The sequence below is a fragment of the Thermobia domestica genome, chromosome 18, assembly GCF_964235325.1.
Source record: "Thermobia domestica chromosome 18, izTheDome1.hap1.1, whole genome shotgun sequence".
Lineage (NCBI taxonomy): Eukaryota > Metazoa > Arthropoda > Insecta > Zygentoma > Lepismatidae > Thermobia > Thermobia domestica.
This window is the reverse complement of record NC_137471.1, coordinates 78,704,581-78,725,870: the sequence shown is the minus strand read 5'-3', so window position 1 is coordinate 78,725,870 and position 21,290 is coordinate 78,704,581. Positions and strand designations below refer to the sequence as shown.

At 34.1% G+C, this 21,290-nt stretch overlaps 1 protein-coding gene across 5 annotated transcripts in view; it reads right to left on the bottom strand.

Annotated features, from left to right (window-relative positions):
* Window positions 1–21,290, bottom strand: part of LOC145675643 (uncharacterized) — an 898,816-nt gene that overhangs the window by 225,578 nt on the left and 651,948 nt on the right. For 4 of the 5 annotated variants that reach the window (XM_081746197.1, XM_081746200.1, XM_081746199.1 and 1 more), the window contains exons 10-11: window positions 14,300–14,548; window positions 5,784–5,906 (exon numbers count right to left, since the gene is read on the bottom strand). In XM_081746197.1, coding sequence (XP_081602323.1) covers window positions 5,784–5,906; window positions 14,300–14,548 — 372 coding nt within the window. The remainder of the gene's footprint in view (window positions 1–5,783; window positions 5,907–14,299; window positions 14,549–21,290) is intronic. The other variant, XM_081746201.1, reaches the window with a different exon arrangement.

Genomic DNA, 21,290 nt, shown 5'->3' with positions numbered 1-21,290 from the left:
TCTTCGTCAACACAGAAGGGGGGTTCAAAGGGACAAAAGGGTAAAAAAAAAAAAAAAAAAAAAAAGGATATTTTTTGACCAAAAATCCCACTTTCGCGATTCTTGCTCCGCTCGGCTACATGATAGGGACATTTGAGTGATACTTTCTGAAAGCCTACTCGATTCTGAAGAGAACGACGTATGAATCATCATCCTACGATAATTAGGCACGTGTCAGGAAATTTTTGAAGTTTGTATAGTATCCTTGGGAAATTTCGGAAATATTCGCAGAAGAGGAAAATATTTTTCCCGCCCTTAGTATTAAAGATAGGAGATTGGTATTTGACACAAGTAATTAGTACCATAAGTAATATTTTTTTGAGTGATTTCCAGATCTTTATGTTAACCCTGGGCCGCGCCAGAGGGCCTCAAAACGGGGAAAAGGGATTTTTTCTGCAAAAATCCCTATTTTCCTCACTTGTAACCTCCTTAGGAACGTCCTAGGGCCATGCGGGTGATAACATCTATAAGCCTACTCTATTCTAAAGAGAACGACGTATGTATCATCATCCTACGATAATTAGGGACGTGTCAGGAAATTTTTGAAGTTTGTATAGTATCCTTGGGAAATTTCGGAAATATTCGCAGAAGAGGAAAATATTTTTCCCGCCCCGTCCTTAGTATTGAAGATAGGAAATTGGTGTTTGGCACAAGTAATTAGTACCATAAGCAATATTTTTTAGAGTGATTTCCAGATCTCTATGTTTACCCAGGGCAGCACCAGAGGGCCTGAAAACGGAAAAAAGAGATTTTTCGGCAAAAATCCCTATTTACTCAATTTGTCCCTCCTTCGGGACGTCCGAGGGATATGAGGTTAATACAATCTGGAAGCTTGCTCCATTCTGAAGAGAATGGTGTATCAATCGTGATCCTATGATAATTAGGGACGTGTCAAGAAATTTTTGAAATTTATATAGGGTATTCTGGGACATTCTGGGAATATTCGCAGAAGAGGAAAACATTTTTCCCGTCCTTAGTGTTGAAGATAGGAGATTGGTATTTGGCACAAGCAATTAGTATACTACGTAGTATTTTGAAAGTGATTTCTGGATCTCTATGTTTACCAGGGTCGCGCCAGAAGCCTCCAAACCAGGGAAAAAGGGATTTTTTCAGCAAAAATCCCTATTTTCCTCAATTTTTCCCTCCTTAGGGATGTCCGAGGGACATGCGGGTGATACCATCTGAAAGGCTACTCCATTCTGAAGAAAACTACGTATGAACCATAATTTTACGATCATTAGGGGCATGTCAGAATTTTTTTAAAAATTTGTAGGGTGCATGTTAGGGAAATTTTGGGCGTTTTTTGATGCTCTCTCAAAATGGGTAAAAAAATTTCCCGCCCTTACTATTGAAGACAGGAATTTCGAATTTGTCACAAGTAATTAATACAGTACGTAGTATTTTTCCAAATCTTTGGAGGTTTGTGCGCAGACCCGGTAGGGCCTCAGGGGGTCCCAAACTTTGAAGAAGTTTTTTTTTTTTTTTTTTGGTAAAACAATCCCGATTTTCCCTCAAATAATCCTTTTCTGGCATATTATAGGGACATGTAAGTGGTACCGTTTGAAAGGCTGTTCCATTCTGAGAAAAACGAGGTATAAACCATGATCCTTGGATAAATAGGGATGACACTGTCGCTGCTTATCTGAGACTCAAGAAAAACGCTGAAAAAGGCAAGAATTTAAAAGGGTTAAATGCAACTACATAGGGAAGAATCAGCAATCATAATGATAAGCCATCCTTTACAGTAAGACGTAGAAAATTTTAGTATACCTTTGCACTAAGCAGAGTTCAAACTAACTTTAAAAAAAATAATTTCATGTTTATAACAAAACTTTCTGGCTCCATATAGTATTTATTAGTTTTTTCATGATGTTTATATGACAGTATATATATGTATGTGGCAGTACGATCACTTGGCCACGTTGGCTGTTTTAACTTTTATAAAGGAAAATAAACTTCATAACGTTGAAGCAATATGAATACATAGCAGAGGTATACTCATGTCCAAAATTATTGTCGCATATCTATACATATGTTGTTGGAGGAATATAATTTGATAACGAATTCGCCCGGTATTTCTTATAATGTTAGTATGTGTATTATCGGCAAAGACATGTATGTGGCAAATTTCATGTCAAAAGAGTAATAAATAAGAATAAAACAAAAATTAAACTTTCTTGTTCATTTAGCAACATTTTGTTTTACTCATTCTAATTTTCGTATTTATAATTCTTTTCCTATGAAATTTACCTCAAATATACATTTCCCAATTATACACATAGTATCAGTATTAAAAGTACCATGCAAAATCCTTATCAAATTATATTCTTACAGGAAGACAGTTATAGATATGCGACAATCATTTTGGACATGAGTGTACATTATTAGTTACAAGGAGACTACGATACAGAAAATAAAACAGATTACAAGCTTTCAAGAAGATACAAGTTTTCAAGAAGATATTTATTACTCTTATGTTAAGCACCTATATCTTAGCACACACAAAGCAGCCTGAACTGGATATTCCACAATGAACGTAAGGTTCTCTTTTCATTAAATGGCAGCCCATTACAATGTCTTTGTTTGAAGAGGTCAACAAACCCAAGGCCAATGTATTGAAAGGAAAAAAAGGAAAATAGGTGTGGCAACTGAAAGTGATTTGTCCAAAAATACGCAAAGTAGACTTATTTATTGTTTGCCATATCTTACTGTCGGCAGATGTGTGCACCAATCGGCTTTTGTTCTCAACTGAGTATATAAATTCATTCTACACAATTTGCAAAATACTTTTGCGAATGGTAATGAAGAGGAAACTCTAAAAATTTTGACATCCGAGAGTTACTAAACATTAAAAAAGTTTCAATACCAAATATGTAGATATATACCAGATGTTTGCAGTATGATCGAACATACTGATTCTATTAATTATAAGAGCACTCCTCGCTGGTTTAGTGGCTAGCGAGTGTGTCTTTAGTACACGTGGTGCTGGGTTCGATTCCCAGTGAGAGGGCACAAATAATTTTATTTTACAATCAATCACTTTAATTAATCATCTGTGTCTTTTAATCTCAAGGGCGTAGGACGTCAAACTAAAATTTCGGTTCATTTGATTAATTATAAGAGTGAGAATTATTGGAATGAAATGAAAACACTGGCGTCTCTGGCATGTAAAATTTGGGGGGCATCAAAGAAAGTGATTTAAATGGTACTACCTAGCCCAACCTGTCTATTATCTTCGATTCCATTTCTGCTTACCTCCACGGATCCCCTGAGTTATACCAAGGACTATGTTATAACCGTTTCACAGCCTGAATATTATATTCCAAATAAATATAATTATTATTATTATTATTTATATATTGTTCTGTCGTTAGTAAATAAATTAAATTAGAATAAAATATTGAATATTTTGTACTTCAAGATATTGGGGGCGACGCATCCCCCTGCCAGAGACGCCCGTGAATGAAAAGAGGCACAGAGAAAAATTCTTGTGGAAAGACAAAAGCAGTGATGATTTAACGGGGTGGCCTGAGAGGTAGAATGAAGTATCTCCAATCGTGCTCAATTTGCATTAGTATATTTGCAGTACTGCTTTTCACTCCAGGTAAAATGATTCCTCCGCTGGTAAATTTTAAACTACCACTGAGCAAAAGGATCTGGACACGCCAACGGATTAGAACTATTAACTGAGAAATCTCCCTTTTCTCTCGACACAAAAAGGTACAAAGAGATTCAAGTAAAAGGATGTCCGCCTCACATGCAAAATGTCTCTGTTCAATCCCTGGTCCCGTTTGCTTTCCTTCCGCTACATTTATTGCACCAATTCATCATCTCCAATTAGGTTGTAGATAATACCAGTCTCCTTTGAAAGAGCATACCCCAGGAAAGTTAAACTGAAGACTTCATTTCACTTAACGGATACGCAACTTGAAAGCATTCTGGATTATGTTTGCTGGCATTGTCTTTAGTTATTTCCATAAAACTAATCAATCGTATTTTGTGCCCCACACAGTCTAACGTGATGCTTAATTTCATGTTTATTTTCTGGTTTCATGATGTGTACCGTAGCTTATTTAACATCTTCACATGACTGTTTTAATATCTCGCGTAACTTTTAGTAAATCTCTCATAAAATGTCCTTACATTTTTTAATTCGAATTATTCATTTTTTTTAAATTATTTTATTTTATTTATTTAAGTAATCTGAAGCTTGTATTTTAGGAACATAATTGATCCTTAACGCGCACTGTTGGGTGCTGAGTACTGTTCACAAAAATATACAAATCTACTATCCTTAATAGTTTTGGGACATTCTTTGTATGTAATATTTCATTTAAGAGTGGCTCAAATTAAAACAAGCTGTGCAAGACTTATAAACTGCCTCTATGATTATCAAATATAACGTCCCTCTCAAGATAAAAGGACGTATCTCATTTTCTTAACTTTTCCAGGAGACTAGTTGAAACTTATTCTCATTATTTATTATATCGTCTTCTTTTAAAATTTAGTTTGATTTCCTTTGTTTCAGGTGTATAACTTACGAAATCAAATTAAATTTTAAAAGAACATAGAATAAATTATGATAAAGTCTTTCAACTTGTCTCCTGGGAAAGTTGAAAAATGAGATACGTCCCTTTGTTTCAAGAGGGACGATAAGAACAAAGGAACAAAGATGAATAATTTACTTCCAAGTTAATGTAATTTATAATTACTAGAAGCATACTCAATGAACATAAGATAAATAAACTAGTCCGAACAGAATTAGGTCTTGAGAGTGATCGATTCACACAGTCAGTTAATTTGAAGTGTAGCACCCTGTTCAGCACCGAGGCTATGAGACTTAGAACTACAGCTTAATGTAGGATTCAAACCATATGAGCTCCTATCGGGAATCGAACCTGGGTCACCCCACCAGATTCGTGCAATTCAACGCATGGTATACCGTACTGTTCCTCACACAGCTCATATATACATTTGTCACTAGCTTGATGGAATGCCTTTATCCCACAGATGCGCTGATGAAATCAACGCGAAGCGAAGAGAGTCACTCACTATATGTCTCAGTTCGTAATCTGCTGCATCCATTATTTATCCTGCATTGGCCTAATGATATAAAGTTCATGTTTAATTGCGTTACTTTTTGCATAAACCTCTTGTATACGTTACGCCTGTGTAAATAGCAGTAACACTTGCATCCTTACGTTTTCAATCATGAATGTTTCCTTAGCTATTATGTAAGTATAGCGAGATTGAGCGTATTTCGATAGTCCAAGTACCTTTTTCAAGTATCCTGCTTTCAAACTTTCCAGTTGCTTTAATTGGCCCTTCATTAGGTAGAATCATATTGTCTGAATCCTAACATGAATGCATCTCATATTATGTTATGATACTATAACACGAGAATTCCACGTGTTAATGTGGTTATGAAATGTACGACCTTACACGTATACAAATAGTTACATTGGAACATCTCTCAGTTTACAGAGAACGGAGAAATCGAAAAAAATAACTATACACCACTCGAATTTTGGTTTTAATATATACTTGGTCGAAAAGTTACTGGACATAACTGACTTCTATAGATGATAGACATGAACGAAAAGAGAAAGTAGACGATATCTGGACTTTTGTTGTAGAAGATGACTTACTCCGGATCTAAATTCTACATACATAAAGACGCAACAACTCTCAAAATAGTTTGAAATACGTTTTACCTGCAATTTATTTATTTATTTTAAATTTACCTTTTGGCTTTCCCTCCTCTCCAGCCTTCCTGGTCACATTGATCATAGGTGCAGATCCAGATTTTAAAATTTCAGCAGCGTGTTCATATATCTTCTCCTTGGCTTCTGATATAGACAAAGAACCTGTAATGCACATCCAAACATTCACATATTATTAATTTTGTATCAACCGTTCCTAGTAACCAACCATTTTAAGTTTATAAGCTGATATGGTAAATTAAATATTGGATTTCGTCTGAATTAGTTAATGAAAAATTTATGAATAATCTTTTATAAATTATTATTTACTCGACAATTATTTTATACTTATTTTCTCATTAATCAACAAAATTATGATCTTATGATCTCTATAACAAGTATGTACGTTTTAAATTAAAATGTAGAAAAACTTTATTACTGAAGTGCATAATTCGAAGATTTCACTATGGTTTACTCGAAATAATAACTAGTAAGAGCAAATGGATTCAGACTGACTATTCTTTACACTCAAGTATTTAATTAAATTTTAACAATTATGATAAGCATTAAACTTTTACAATAATAAAGAATTAACAGTATTACTCTGTAAAGTTTTTTTTTTATTGATCATATCAAAATTATGAAGTTGATTAATTTTACCGTTAAAATCATTTACATTATTAGTAACCAACTCTAAGCTATAATAACTCAAAATTAATTATTAGTAATAATAGTCTTTCTAACTAATGTTTATTAATAATTATTACATACGTGTAAGTATAATTAATAACATTAAAACTACAGATACTTATGAATCATATAGTACAATATCTACCCTACGAATATTACAATACAAATATTTTAACATATTTTTTGCACGTTATTTATTTATTTATAGAACTTTAAAGACAAGAAAATAGTTATAATTTCCCCAAGATCGACTTATTTTAAACAAATGTTAAAGATGCGTAAAAGAAATATGCTTTAATACCATACAGAATTAAGCAGGGCTGGATTATCCCATCTGGAGGGCCTGGGCTAGAAAAAAAAAATATATGGTCCCTGCTGACTTCACCTAATACATTTCTGTGAAAGTACAATAGGAAAGTTAAGGGAATATGTTTCATATTTTTGGTCATATTTTGTTTTATGATTATGATTGTATCTTTATGATTTTTTTAATTTTTTTTTTTTTTTAGATAGCCAGTTGAGATTTTGATCAGAGTGGAGACCCCTGTCCACCTGAAGGTCCGGGGCAATAGGCCCCCTAAGCCCCCCTTAATCTGGCCCTGGAATAAAGCCTATAAACGAAATTTTACCAGATACAATACTGTAAAGTCAAAGTGTTAATCGTGCTACTTTTTAGTGATTAGTCTCCCGCCCAGTTCAGATGGTCTCAAGAAATATCTCACATATCTGATGCTTTCCCTGCATATAAAAATTATTCACTGTTATGCTAAAAGTAACGAATTTTCCTACTACTGAATTTTCTTAGCATATACCGCTGTACGACGAAAAAGTGTTAAATTGTTTAACTAGCCATGAGAGAGTACGTTGCATGTAATACAAATGAAATTATACCTGGAGAGTGTAGCTACCAAGAATAATTAAACCCTCCCTTTCTTGTAGTTTCAAATTCCGATTATTTGGCATTTTCAAAAAAAAAGTAAGAAAAATTTAAAGTACTTGCTAAAACAATTACAGTCAATAATTTCTTACAACCGCTTGTAACTGCTTCAGTTGTGGTTTGATTGATTTGGATGTTACATGGGGATTAAATCGGCGAGTGAAATCGTCGTGTACACACTGAGGAAGCAGCTACAAGTCGTCCTCAACTTCAATAATTTAGTGTTTACGTCGTATACGAATATACTGTATGTATATATTTTCTAGGTTTCTTATCCGCATTATTTCTGCTCCTTGTCATACAGTTTTGAAAATACTGCCATTATGAAACCGAAAATTTAGCTAATCAATGAATAAATGGATCTGAAAAAAAAAAATATATATCAAATCTGTATCAGCATGTAGTTGAGATCAAAAGAGTAAATGCATATCAGTCTCCTTCCTTCTAGTAACTACAAACGAATTAGTCATTTTATCTCATTTCGATATATCATACCTATCGATACTACAACTTTCTTCCTCTACTTCGCAGGGACTAGAATTCATAGTAAAGCGCTCTTGTTTGTTAATCATTAGATTGGCTCCTTCAAAATAGAATTAATCATGAAATTCGCATATCAACGAATACAATGTTCTGTTCACCATGGCTAAAAAATATTTCTAAAAACATATTTTATATTACAAAAATAGTTCGTTCGCTTCTATTGTAAGTGGGTAAATAAGGTGTGAATTTAATACGAGTACGATCACGTGCAGAAGTAAATTTCTCTCTGGTGAATTTGTTTTGCCAGTAACTGTTGAAAACATTGATCAAATAGGGTATGACTTTTTTGATTAAAATAAATCTTTCTTGATATAAGGGTACACTTTACATTTAAAAAAAAATGTATTTTAGTTTAAGGTTGCACAAAGGCTAAGAGAGAGAGTGATAATGAGATGGACGAGAATGGTTGAATAAAGAAAATAAGACGAAACGGTAAAACCCCGAGAAAACCCGCGCATATTATGTTGGTCCACCACAAGCCCCACTTGGTGGAAGCTAGGATTGAACCAGGAATCCTACGCGCCAGAGGTGGCATATGATCTTCATTGATTATTACTTAAATCACAGAGAAATATTGCAGGAACCTGCTTTAAAAAGTTATGGGATGTTATCAAAACATAGAAACGAGTTTTGCACTTGAAAGGTGTGCTGCTGCTGGCAGAAAATGCATCGGCACATCGTGTACCAGAACGCTTACTTTTGTGCACCAATGTGGCTACGAATCTTCGCCTCCACCCACTATATTCACCTGATCTAGACCCGAACCGATTCTTCCTCTTCTCAAATATGAAAAAAACAATTTGAGGGAAGGAGTTTCGCAGCTGATGATGAGGTCATTAATGCAGTGGAAACCTAGTTTGTCTTCATCTTCGCAGGGTTTTATGCAGTTAATATTAACGGACTGATCCATAGATGTGAGAAATGTAAGGCACCATGAGGTCAGTTTGTAGAGAAAAACGGATCTGTGCACATCCCTAGCTCAATTCTATCAAGGTGAGAGTAAGAACTTTCTGACCTACCCTCGAAAACTGAATTACGAATTTACAAAGTGGTAAGGTAAAATAAATACGAAGAGGAGAGAAGTAGAAAAAAATATTGTAGATAAAATACAGTTCCTATTTTCCGTGAATCTGCAATCAGATTTGTAACAAATGGGCTTGCTGTGTTCCCAAGATACTCCGAAATACTCAGTATTTCAGAAGTAAACCGCTTCACATACTAAAATCCCATATCGTGCTCAGTAACACTACTACAATTTTCCCCACGCAGGAGCAACGATTTCCCACTGAAACAAGAGAATGGCACTCTGAAACTGAATCATAATTTAAAAACATTATGGGAGTACCCTAAACATACCTGCAACTGTACTGTGTTTTTCTATGACCATATTTCATGATAATTTTGTAATTCATTTAATAATTTCCAAGTGTGTAACGATTATGATTCAGTAAAAAATTAAGGCAAGGCAAAGGGAAATGCTTTCCCATAAAACCGCTCCAGTTGTTCTCCATTCGCATTTGTACGGGTCACTTCTGATTAAACCACCAAACGCCGTATCGCATTGTGAAAATGTGTTACTAGCATAAATCTACTAAATATTCTACGATAAGCTATATAAACAAAGCAGTGCCGTGGCATAAAACTAAAAGTGAATGTCTTAAACATTTCATTTACTTCAAACGTTAATTCCTAAATAATTTTTGCATTTTCAAGCTTTCAGATGTCTCCTAAAACCTTGTTCACGGAGGATAAAAAAAAAAAAAAAAAAAAAAGTAAAACAGAAAACTACAAAAAAAAAATAATAATAATAATAAATAAATAAATAATAAAAATAAAATAAAGAAACAAATTCGCCAGCGAAGAGCAGAAAACAACTTGTCCTACGCACTGCAGTGGTTCCTTTATCATGACACGCTGCAGAATAGAATAGATTAAGTCTGAAGTGTGATCGTGTAATATTCAATTGAAATATTTTTTTTTACTTTTTTTTATTTAATACAATTCACTATACCTAGTTTTAAGAAGAAACTCTGCCGCTATAGAAGTAATATTGCAGCTAATATTTTCTACTCCCTAAACTTATATCAATCCATCGTAACACACGTTTCTACGTAGCTGAATATAGATCCTATGGCTTTTCCAAAAGGTAATTTGAAAGTAAAGAATGTGTACCTAGTGGAATACACTGATGATAATAGCAAGAACAAATATTGCTTTTAGAAAACAACGAATGTGCAAAATTTAATCTATTCATCTGGCACGATCCTTATGTATCTAGTAGGGTTAATGAATTGTCTATTTAAGACACACAAACAAAATCTCCTGAAGAGTTTGAAAATTGTCCCAAAATATACTCTCCCATGAATAAACTACCTCTTGAGGATTTTTTCATGAATTTCTTATGCAACATGACGGAGTTGCTAATGAAATGTTTATTTATGAAATATGAATAAAACCACCTGAGTAGTATTCGAGATAATTATCCAACACGAAAGAAAGAAAGAAAGAAAAAAAGAAATCAAGGGTACAACAAACCAGAAAAATGACTTATACCGTATTATAAGGTTATTATTTAAATAATGACTTATAAAGTAATAAACAAAATCATTACAGAAGTTCTCGAGAAATTCTATTTTCTTTTTCATTTTTACCCTCAAGTAAACTTCCATTATTTCTGAAGTAGGAAGAAAATTCGAAAATATCTCTGAAGAACCCTGTGAATGTAAATACATCAGGAAGAACATACAGACCTCCTTTATATTATGTATAGCAGCCATGAAACTTGCAAATCAGTTGAAATCCTATATATTCCACGATTACCTTCTACACGCTCGCTTGAAAGTTGAAAAAACTTAACAGAAATCTTCCATCAACAATGACAAAGTAGTTTTCGGGCCTTTTAGATTTTATGCAATTTTTTTCAAATATTCAGCAGCTAGATTAATTATTCTGGTTCTGCCCTTATCTTATTTTTAGTAACATTCGCTGAAACTGAAACTGTGAATATCGGTGCTGAAACTGTTTACTAGCACTTTCAAAATAACTTAGTTAAAAGAGTTAATGATCTTCAGTTGTTGCTCACTGTGTATTGAATGAGTGATTCGAGCTTAACGCAACTCGTATGATCCCTACTATATGAGATAGGCTTTACTCCGAACATAGGATTCGAACCACTACTCAGGTTTGTATCCGAAGGATAGTTCTTCCACAGGTATTCGAATCGGGAACTACTGGCACACAAAGTGATTAGTACTGCAAATCTGTATCATCATAACTGGACACTTAGCAAAATACCTTAAATTCTACCACAATTTTGAAAAACCAGTAACATGTACTACATGAATTTCAATATTTTTCATTCCTTCCTGCCGTATTATATATATATATATATATATATAAAGGACAGAATAAGCAAATATTCAAAAAGTATTCACGAAATACAAAATATTTTGAATAAAAAATGAAATCTGAGTTTTACGTGCCACGGTTATGCCGGCTAGGCTACAAAAGACTGTGATTATGAGAAATGAATGAAATGGTGGAATGAAGAAAGAGGGAGGAAACGGAAGAACTCCGAGAAAACCCACGCATACGGTGTCTGTCCACCACAAAGTTCACTCGGCATGAGCTGAGATCGAAAATATTTTGAATACCATAGTAAATAATAATGATAATACATCCTTACTTGTGTTCATATTTGCATAATCTACACACACACACACACACAAATAAAAAGTGTCATTTTGAGTTGGCACTCAAACTAATCCCGATAAACAACGAAATGTATGTATAATCGGTATTTACAGTATTATTGTGTATACAACATTATTGTATTGGGCTGTTGCAGTATTGTTGCACTGTTTTCTATTACCGTTAGAGTACCATATCGTTGTACCGTACTGTTGTAGTATCGTTGAATTATTAAGTGACTATACAACACATGCTTCAACATACCATAGAGAACAGGAACAATTGTAATGCGTATCTGCATCAGAAAAATGTAAAGACATCTTGTTTTAAAGCCAATTGCATGGTGCAAAGAAATCAGTCTTTAGAAGAAATGAATCCCTTCCTCAAATTTACATTTCGGTGACATGCAGTAAAGTATAAGAAATAACCAACAATATAAACGTGCTGTGCGAAAAGAGACTCATATGGATTGATGGATGATTACTATTCACTGGAATAACCCTATTATGAAGAATAAATTTGAGATTTTTTTAATCCACTTCCTCGCCTTTACGTAGCTTATATGATGCAACCTAATTAACAAAGACAATATACTTAAACGTCTTTGAGGATCGTCTTTATGACACCTTCGCGATTAACTACTTTAGATTATCTTTCTAGTTTACAGGTTTCAATCAAAGAAACTAAGATTTAAAACGGTAATTTTAATACAAGCTTTTAAAGGTCACTACCCTTCTCTCTGACCTCCAGTAATATTCTTACGTTAAATTCTATTTTTGAACAGTTAAGTTTATCAAAACAAAATATTTCACATACGAATGTAGTTAGGATGAATTCAATTTAATTATGAACTGGCCTATTCCTAATATGATTATTGGTACTAAAGTATCAACTTGTTATGTAACATCCGTACTGTTTCGCGGCTGGGCTCAGATTGTCAGAAGGTGCCTACGTAAGTAAGTAGGTTAGAGTTTGCTGCATAAGTGCAATAAAACTTTCTTAATCATATATACTACGTTATTTTATATCAAAGCGTTCTTTACTTTTCTAGACCTACAGTTCATTTTGTCGTATCTTCTACCTATATAATGATGTAAAGTCTTGTTATATATAAAGCCACCCCATATTTGAAACCCCTGTATTCTCACCTTATGTCGAAATTAAATCGAACAACCGCAGATTTTTCTTCGGTTAACTGAGCTTTTATTTAGATCCAAAATATTAGAATTTAGTAAAACAATTACCAGAGTATGATCTTTTAAAGCACGGTGAATGGCCAGATTTTTTTAACAAGACTGTACATAAATTGTAGAAATCTAAATACTTTCTTCTCATTCACAACTAAACGATCAGTTAATATATTTCGAGTCAACGTTTATACTCATCTTTAGGACAAGGCAAAAACATGAAAAATATACATTTATACACATTCTGAATACAGAAAAAACATTAGAACAAACAATTAATGGAAGTGCTAGAAAAATTCTGTAACTTATTCGCCATATTGTCCATGCACTGTGCGTGACTGTGTGTCCTATCGAATTCCTTCTTGCTTTGCCCTGATAACGATCACGTTTGTTTATTCGAAATATATTGACTGATTATGTTAGTTATTGGAAAGAAGTACAGGTAATAGGAATCTTATTGCCTTTTTACTTAGAATTGACTTTTCTACGTTTAAACCACAAATATCAAAAGTTTAAAAACTTCATATGTTTGTTACGCTGCTGGAAGGATTACCAACATACCGTTCAAAGTATCTTCAAGTAAATTTTATGATTAACCTCGCTACAGATTTTGATAATATTAGTTTTGAACTTTTATTTTTTACTATAAAGGCTAATGTATAATTTTAATAACTTAATCTTTTTAATTAAAAAGAAAAAAATATACTGGTATCTTTAAAACATGCATCCACATTTCACTATCCGAAATCATTCTTTCACTGTCAGCTTTATTAAGAGACTAGCAAATACTAAATGCAGAATATGCAAGCATTCTGTACTTTCATTACATACAGTATTTTATCAAGCATGCCATGCCTAAACACTTCCTACTACATGATGATTCTTATAGAACTGGCCCGACAAAAAGTTGTAATGTATCATAGGATAGTATTGTAGTTTTCACAAGACTTACTTTGGACTGGATTATGTTTATTGGAATCAGAAGTATTGAAAGTGTGCGCAATTTTTAAGGCACGTCGTTTCCTGCTGTTATATATTTATCCGTTATTTGCCACAGTGTTTCTTATGATGTTCCTGATTTTAGTTGAAATATCCTTCAACTGTTTCAATGTACAGGGTTCTTTACATTTACCCTGTACTTCAGTAAACCTCACAGAGAAAAATATATCCTGCCTTCTGAGGCTAGGGAATCTTGGGGCGGCAATCCTTTAGAGATGATGAGGTTGGGGAAAAGTTCCATTTCACGTCCTTAAATAATATTACCAATTTGTTGCCACCTGTCGGATCTTTCGATCCCGCAAGATCCATGGATTAATATGTAGTAATTTTGGTCGGTTATACGCATCGACTGCGAAATTATTAGCAAATTAATCGGGCGGGTTCTATGAGAGTCACCCTGTATAACTAAAATATAAATTACATGCATAATCTGCTATCACCATCTGTACACTCTAATTACTAAAACATACAACGCATTTCTATACTATATACTAGTAAAAACAAAAGCACACCTAAAACATCAGGGTCCGGTGGTTTGATAAAAGAAGCAACAAGGGGGGATATACTTTGAGCTTTCTCCACTTCCTCGGTGGTGACTGGTTGTGTTTTGAAGCGTGAGGAAGTGCTCCGTCTCTTCCTCACAGGAATTTCTACTTCGACATTGGGTTTGCGGGGCAACCGTTCGTCCAATATCTTTTGGTTGAAGAAATTTACCCGTTCAGCCAAACTGAGTTTGGATGGGTCATCCTCATCACTACCTTCTGAAGAGGAAAACAACAAAAGATGTCATGCATCGGATAAAGAATATAAGGCAAAAAAAATTAAATCAACGTAAAGAAAAAAAATACATATTTCTTTGTAATATACATTCCTCTACTCATTCCACATTTGACAAGCATGTGCCACATCGATAAGGAGACACCAATGATGCAAACCTTATAACAGAATTAGGAACTTAAAATAAGCATGCAGATTTTCATTTTAAAAATAATAAAAATAATATTAAAAATAATAAATAAAATAACTGCCGTGCAGAAAATTTTGCAATTTATAGTCTGTAGAAACATACAATAATATACTTCCGCTCTCCCTATAATCCAATATTATACAACTGGAGGATCATGCAAAACATATAATCACAACCTGTAATATAGGGTATAATAACTTCAAGAACATACAGAACACTTACTTATAATACTCAACCTCTGTGTTCCCTGAAGACAGATATTATGAATTATCATCTGTAATATTTCGATGCCTAATCGGACTATTTTTCCCGGCAGCAAGTGAGATTGTGACCTTACATATTTATTTATTTTTCCATACATTTTGTATTCGTTGAAAATCCTTAGAAATTTACATGTTATCAAACTTAAGAGGAAATTAAGGAATAAGCTCATAAGTTTGATGTCAGGGTCTATCAGCCGGGTTATGGCACTCATGCCTTGTGGAGGCGTGTGGCCAGTACATGGGCTTAACACTGGATTTCTAGACCAGTGTTATTCAACCTGGAGTACGCGAAAATGTTTCTGGGGTTACGCAATTCTAAAATAAGCATATTTCCCATATTTATTGAATGATCCAAGTTGAGGAGCAATTTTTTTCTTTGCAATGGACAATTTTCGAGATGACGTCACGCGCGTCCAATATTTAAAAGCAATCGGTTAATATTTATTGCATAACTCGCAGAATTTGTTTTTCAACACGCATGAATCCATTTTTTATACCTCTGTAAATCATTCCACAGTTTTAAAAACTTGACAAAAATGCCCCAGTCATGTAGTTTGCAGTCTTTATGAACATGTGTATTAAGTTTAATAAGTTCATTTCGATTTAATTTCTTTTTAACAGCTTCAGGGATACATAATTGGATGCGAACTGTGTCTAGGGGGTACGCGAGAAAAAAAAGGTTGAATAGCAGCTCTAGACCATAGTTCGATACTTCTTTCAAGTAGCTTCTCAACTGTCTTCACGACGCTGGGTGGGCATCACAATACCAACACCATCTCGCGAGTACGAACAGACTCCTATCTTTCACCAGATCCGACACCACTTGATCTCATGCTAAGTGATATTCCAGCGCGGCTCATGTAGTAGCTCAGCTTATAAATACACATTATTGTTTTTTAGGTGCACAGAAATAATCACTTTCCATATAGCACAACAGCTCTTTGCATTCCAAACCAAATCCCATAAACAGCTATCTGTGCTGTATGAAAAGTGGTTATCTACTTAAGCTTCTACAAATAATAATTTGTATTTACAAGCTAGCTAGCTATAAAAATCAAAACCTGTAAATCTGTTCTGTAGAGCTCTTTACATTGATTTCATTTCTTTTCTTTCTTTCTCTCTCTCTCTCTCTCTCTCTCTCTCTTTCTTTCTTTCTCTTTCTTTCTTTCTTTCTCTCTCTCTCTCGACAGAATATACACATTTTTAAAGGTTTTTCAATCAAAATGTAAGGAAAAATAAAAATCTTGCTGAAGAAGCAGTCCGATTACAATATGAAATATTGCAGATAGTTATTCATAATATCAATTTTTCATCGAACATGAAAAAGAGTGTTCTGATCAGCAAGGAAAGCACATCACTTAATGAAAACAGCACGTAATCAAGGTGGCTCTGTAAACTTAATAAACCCAACAATCATTTGAATTAAAACATGCGCAGTCCCCCCCCCCTGCCCTCTCCCTTTTTTCTTCAAAATAATTGCAACACAGAACGAAAACAAACAACTGGAGGACATAGCTGTGAACAGCATGATCTAAAATTATTACCGATTTATTTCAGTGAGCATTCCAAGTTCAAAAATACTACGTCCTCTTAATTTTAATTGTGCTTTCTACGTTACAGTTACTTCGAGGAAAAGGAAACTGCGCTAATTTTACTTTGTGTATCTTATAACACGAAAACCTCTGCAACAGCAAAACCAACTACTTTCAAATATGATCTTCATGATACATTAGCTACGGCTGCATAGTATCTATTTATTTATTAATCTATATAAAATGTTAGTTACTGTTCAAATGCAAAGTCATCGCTTTATACTTTGAACAAATACACGGTTTTCGAGAAAGAACGGTGGGATTTCCTAGGGGGCTGCTGTGCAAGATTGACGGCACTTGGTTGATTCAGTGATACACTGTTTCGTTTGCAACTTCAGTTGATTCATTACGAAAACAAATGAAGTGCTACCGTAACCCACTATAGTGTGACAACAAACACGTTCAAGTATGTTTCTTGTGGAATTTTAGCAAAGACCCTGTGTAGCGTGTTAAAATTAATAATGTGAACTACCTGAAAGCAAGACTCAACAAGGTCATTTGCCACGGTCGACAGGGTCTGATGTGTATTATCACCTGGACATGTGTCATGCCTGGACATTTGTCCTGGAGGGAATTGGTACGGTGATCTATACTGACAGTGTAATTTATATTGATTATCGCCTGGACATGTGTAGTGATGTGAATGGTGCACATCAGAAACATACTGTCATGCAAACTCACTTTAACATATTTTTGTCATAGTATAGTAGATTCTACTAGTACCTCATTTGTTTTTGCACTAAATAACTACTTGAGTTTCCAAACAAAACAGTGTATCATTCAATTACCCAAGTGCCATCATTCCTGCACAGCAACCCTATGAACCCTCCACCCCACCATCCTTTCTCGAAGACCCTGTACTACGGAATTCACGCATCTCTCTTTATTCATCATCCCTATACATTGTTCCCTACGAAACCCACTTGATACAGCTGTAACTGAAATGAAGTTCTATCTTGATTTTGGTCTTCAATATATACAAGTAAGTGATTTTGCACTGAACACATTTCACGGAAATATCATGCATATAACTAATTATTCACTTTAAAGTAACTGTCAAGCTAATACTTTACCAAATATCAAAATGAACCTACGCTGAAATAAAATATGCATCAATACGAAGATATGTTTTCACATTAATTTCGAAACACGATAATAATACTTTTTAATATTATAGATAGTTTTTTTCGAAACTAAACAATGGTTTAATTAACTATTTTCACAGAGAATGATTTATAGAAATATTTCTACTTCCCACCCACCCCGTGACTGCAACACAACCACATTTAGAAATTAACATGATTTTCGAGTTCCTACAGTACTGGATTTTCTATTTCTCTATACATTAAAAAAAAAAGAAAGAAAAAAAAAGAAAAAAAAAGAAAAAAAAGAAAATCGGAACAACTAACTTTCGTTTGAAATGAGTGTTGAACATTTGATATATAAAACGAAAACTTGTAAGTTTTTCTGTATGACTTTCTTACAAATTCAATCTAGTATTCGAATCGTTAAGATCCAAACACTAAGTTTGTTTATTTCTCTTCCTGTAAAACATGTGTGGCTGTTCAGAGCATTGTAAACGAAAGTCAATTGACAGTTTTGTTCGTACAGAAGAAAGCATTACATCACAATGCAAGAAAACAATTAAGATGACAGAATCTGTGTTTTAACTTAAGTATTTTTACGCTTCGTATTTGCTGTAAAAATATGAATCTCTCCTTCAAAAACGTTTGAACCCGAGTGCCAATCAGAAATAGTATTCTATACATTCAAGCTCAATGTTCACAGTTTTTGTGCCCAAACCTTCAAGTAAACATTGTAAGCATGGTGATTATATTGCCCGTGCCTCTGCAACAGAAGTTCTATCTCGTCGAAGGAAATTTTAGGCTTTTTATACGTCCTCAAGTTTAATAACCTTCATTGTTTTTATTGAATTAAAATATTGCTTACAGTCTTGATTTCTGCAACGACTTTTTAAAGATAATTTCTAAATTTTTTTAATAAGCTGAACAGAACTTGTGATAACACATATAGCCACCTACAAAAGTTGATTACCATTAACTAATTCGGGTTTACATCCCTTTTTAACACTGAACGATTTTTTTTCCTTTGATTCACCCAGTGGCGGTTCTTGAGGATGCTACATCGGTAAAAAAAGAAAAAAAAATATCGCTCACAACTACAGGAAGGAAGTTTATATAGCTTCACAAAGCTGTATAAAAGAATTAGTACTAGGTAAGTTTCCTGGTACTATAGAAGAAGAACTAGGTAAGTTTACCTTCCCTAGCTTATGATAATAATATTTAAAGTGCTACCAATAGCACTTCCCTCAAGTGTTGGCAGTGGCGTAACTACGCTAGTTGTCGCCTGGGCAAGAACTCGCCTTAGCGCCCCTCTGACTAATCAAACCAAAACACTCCCCCAAATATTTGCCCAATTTTGCGTCCTCCTAATCCGACGCCCAGGGCATAAGTCCCGTTTGCCTCCCCTAGTTACGTTACTGAGTATCGGCACTGGACTCATCTTTATATCGCCATTGCATAATTTTGTACACAGATACCTCAAACTATCACTTTTATTTATTTATTTATATTTTGCTTGTTTTTTGCTGGCTTTTCATTTTCATTGCAAAAAAAAAAAAAAAAAAAAATGTATACGAATATCTAACTGAAGACTTCATTTAAGTAATATTCACATCAATATGATAGTCTCAGAATGTTCCAACTAATAATTGTTGAATTTAATTTGTTGTTAGATAGTTAACAGTCTGTTAAGAGTATCAGTTTCGCTAACGTTTGTAAGCACTGCATTTTGGGAGATCACTAAAAACTAATACCTGGGATAAATTAGCAAATACTTGAAAGAGCGATTAATACTAGATTATTCCTTACATTATTTCTGTATCGCTACTTCCGAACATATGTCAAGAAAAATAAACAATTAGAAAACAATTTGTTGAAAAAACATTTTTGAAACTGCAAAATTACTCTACGTAGAATAACTATTATTACAAAGTGCACCATTGCAAATAAAGTGAAATGAAAGTGATAGCAAAGAATTTCCTTGACTACTTTCTGTGAAGTATCGTGTAATACTTCACATCACTGTTAATTATCTGTTAGCATCTCACTAAATTTTAAATTTAATGGATCACTGACCTAACAATTGTAGTCTTTTAAGCAAACTGTAACAAAAAAGGAAAATGATGCCTAATTCTTTAAACAGGCTGTTTATTTTGTCGGAAGGCTGAAACGGAAACATATATAAGTACATGTTCCTATAATTCCTTACCTTGGCTATTTGTATCAGATGGGCAGTTCAGCTAAATGAACTCTGACTAAAAATCTCATTACCAGTGAGGAGAGTGACCTGACTTCTCTGAACTTTCGTCATTCTTTCTATATTACCTTTATTTTAGCAGTAACAGTAACGGATTCTCTAAATTTCATCTGGTCAATATGAAATTTCCTACGTTTTTCTAGATAAAGTCGAAGTATCTGAGTCTAGCTTTCTAGGTTAGCTAAAATTATCTAAATGTTATAGAGGCAAATGGAACACTTACTTCGTAGGTTGCGTCTGCGAAAATTTTCCTGTACAGTTTCCAGTGCCGGATTTACGCAAAAGCTAAACAAGCTATAGCTTAGGGCCCCACTCGCTTGGGGGCCAAAAAATTAAAAAAAAAAAACTGATTGTAATGTAATTTTCAAATAATAATAAAAAAAAAAGCAAATAAGATAAAAACACACGTACAACAATGGTGTTTTCGATTGTTATGTAAGAGCAAGAAGCAAGAGTTCTATTTCTCAGCCCCCACTTCTAAGGAGGCCAATGTTATTCAGCACCGCTTCTAATGGAGCCCCCGTTTCCCAGTCCTGTTTGTAATTGGCCCTTGTTTCCATTTAGATATCAGTTAGGTCCATAAATTAGATATAGCATATATTCAAACCTGAAAATGGCGACATTTTGTTGCTGAAAAAGAAAGTTTGATATATAAATGGCCCCTTTCAATAGCTTAGGGCCCCATCAAACCTAAATCCGCACTTGCAGTTTCAACCGCTTATTCGGTGGCCTTATCCACCACGATAAGTCAATCACATGAAGATGGAATCATTTTATAAACACATCGTGCACTTTTGATGCAAGGGTTTGATTTTGTGTTGACAGTTTCTGTTAGTCATGTTCCGCCCAGCCCAATGAAACTACCTCCAAGTTATAGAAATGTGGATGACTACTGTGTGAACTGTATATAATTCCTTTACATAATGAAAGTAATTCATCGAATGGTAAAATCAAGTGATCTCGGTACTTACCGGAATGCTGGAAATTTACCACTGTACCCTTTTTGTTGCTAGGCGCGGACAAAAGCCGTTTCGAACGTTAGATCAGAACAAAACGAGTAAAGTGGTAAATTTTAAGCATCCGGACAAATTACTGGAATCACTTGATTTTACCATTCGAGATAATACTGTAAAGGAGAAAGAAATACTTAAGTTAGGTGAAGTAACCATTCGTTATAGTATACAGAAAAGTCATCCCCATTTCTACAACCAATTAGTTATACGGAATATCGTAAACAGAAGCTTTCAACATAGACCAAACCTTGCACCAAAAGTGCAAGATGTAAAATAAAGTAGTTCCATCTTCCTGAAGTGACATAACCTTGTGCACAAGTCCACAAAAC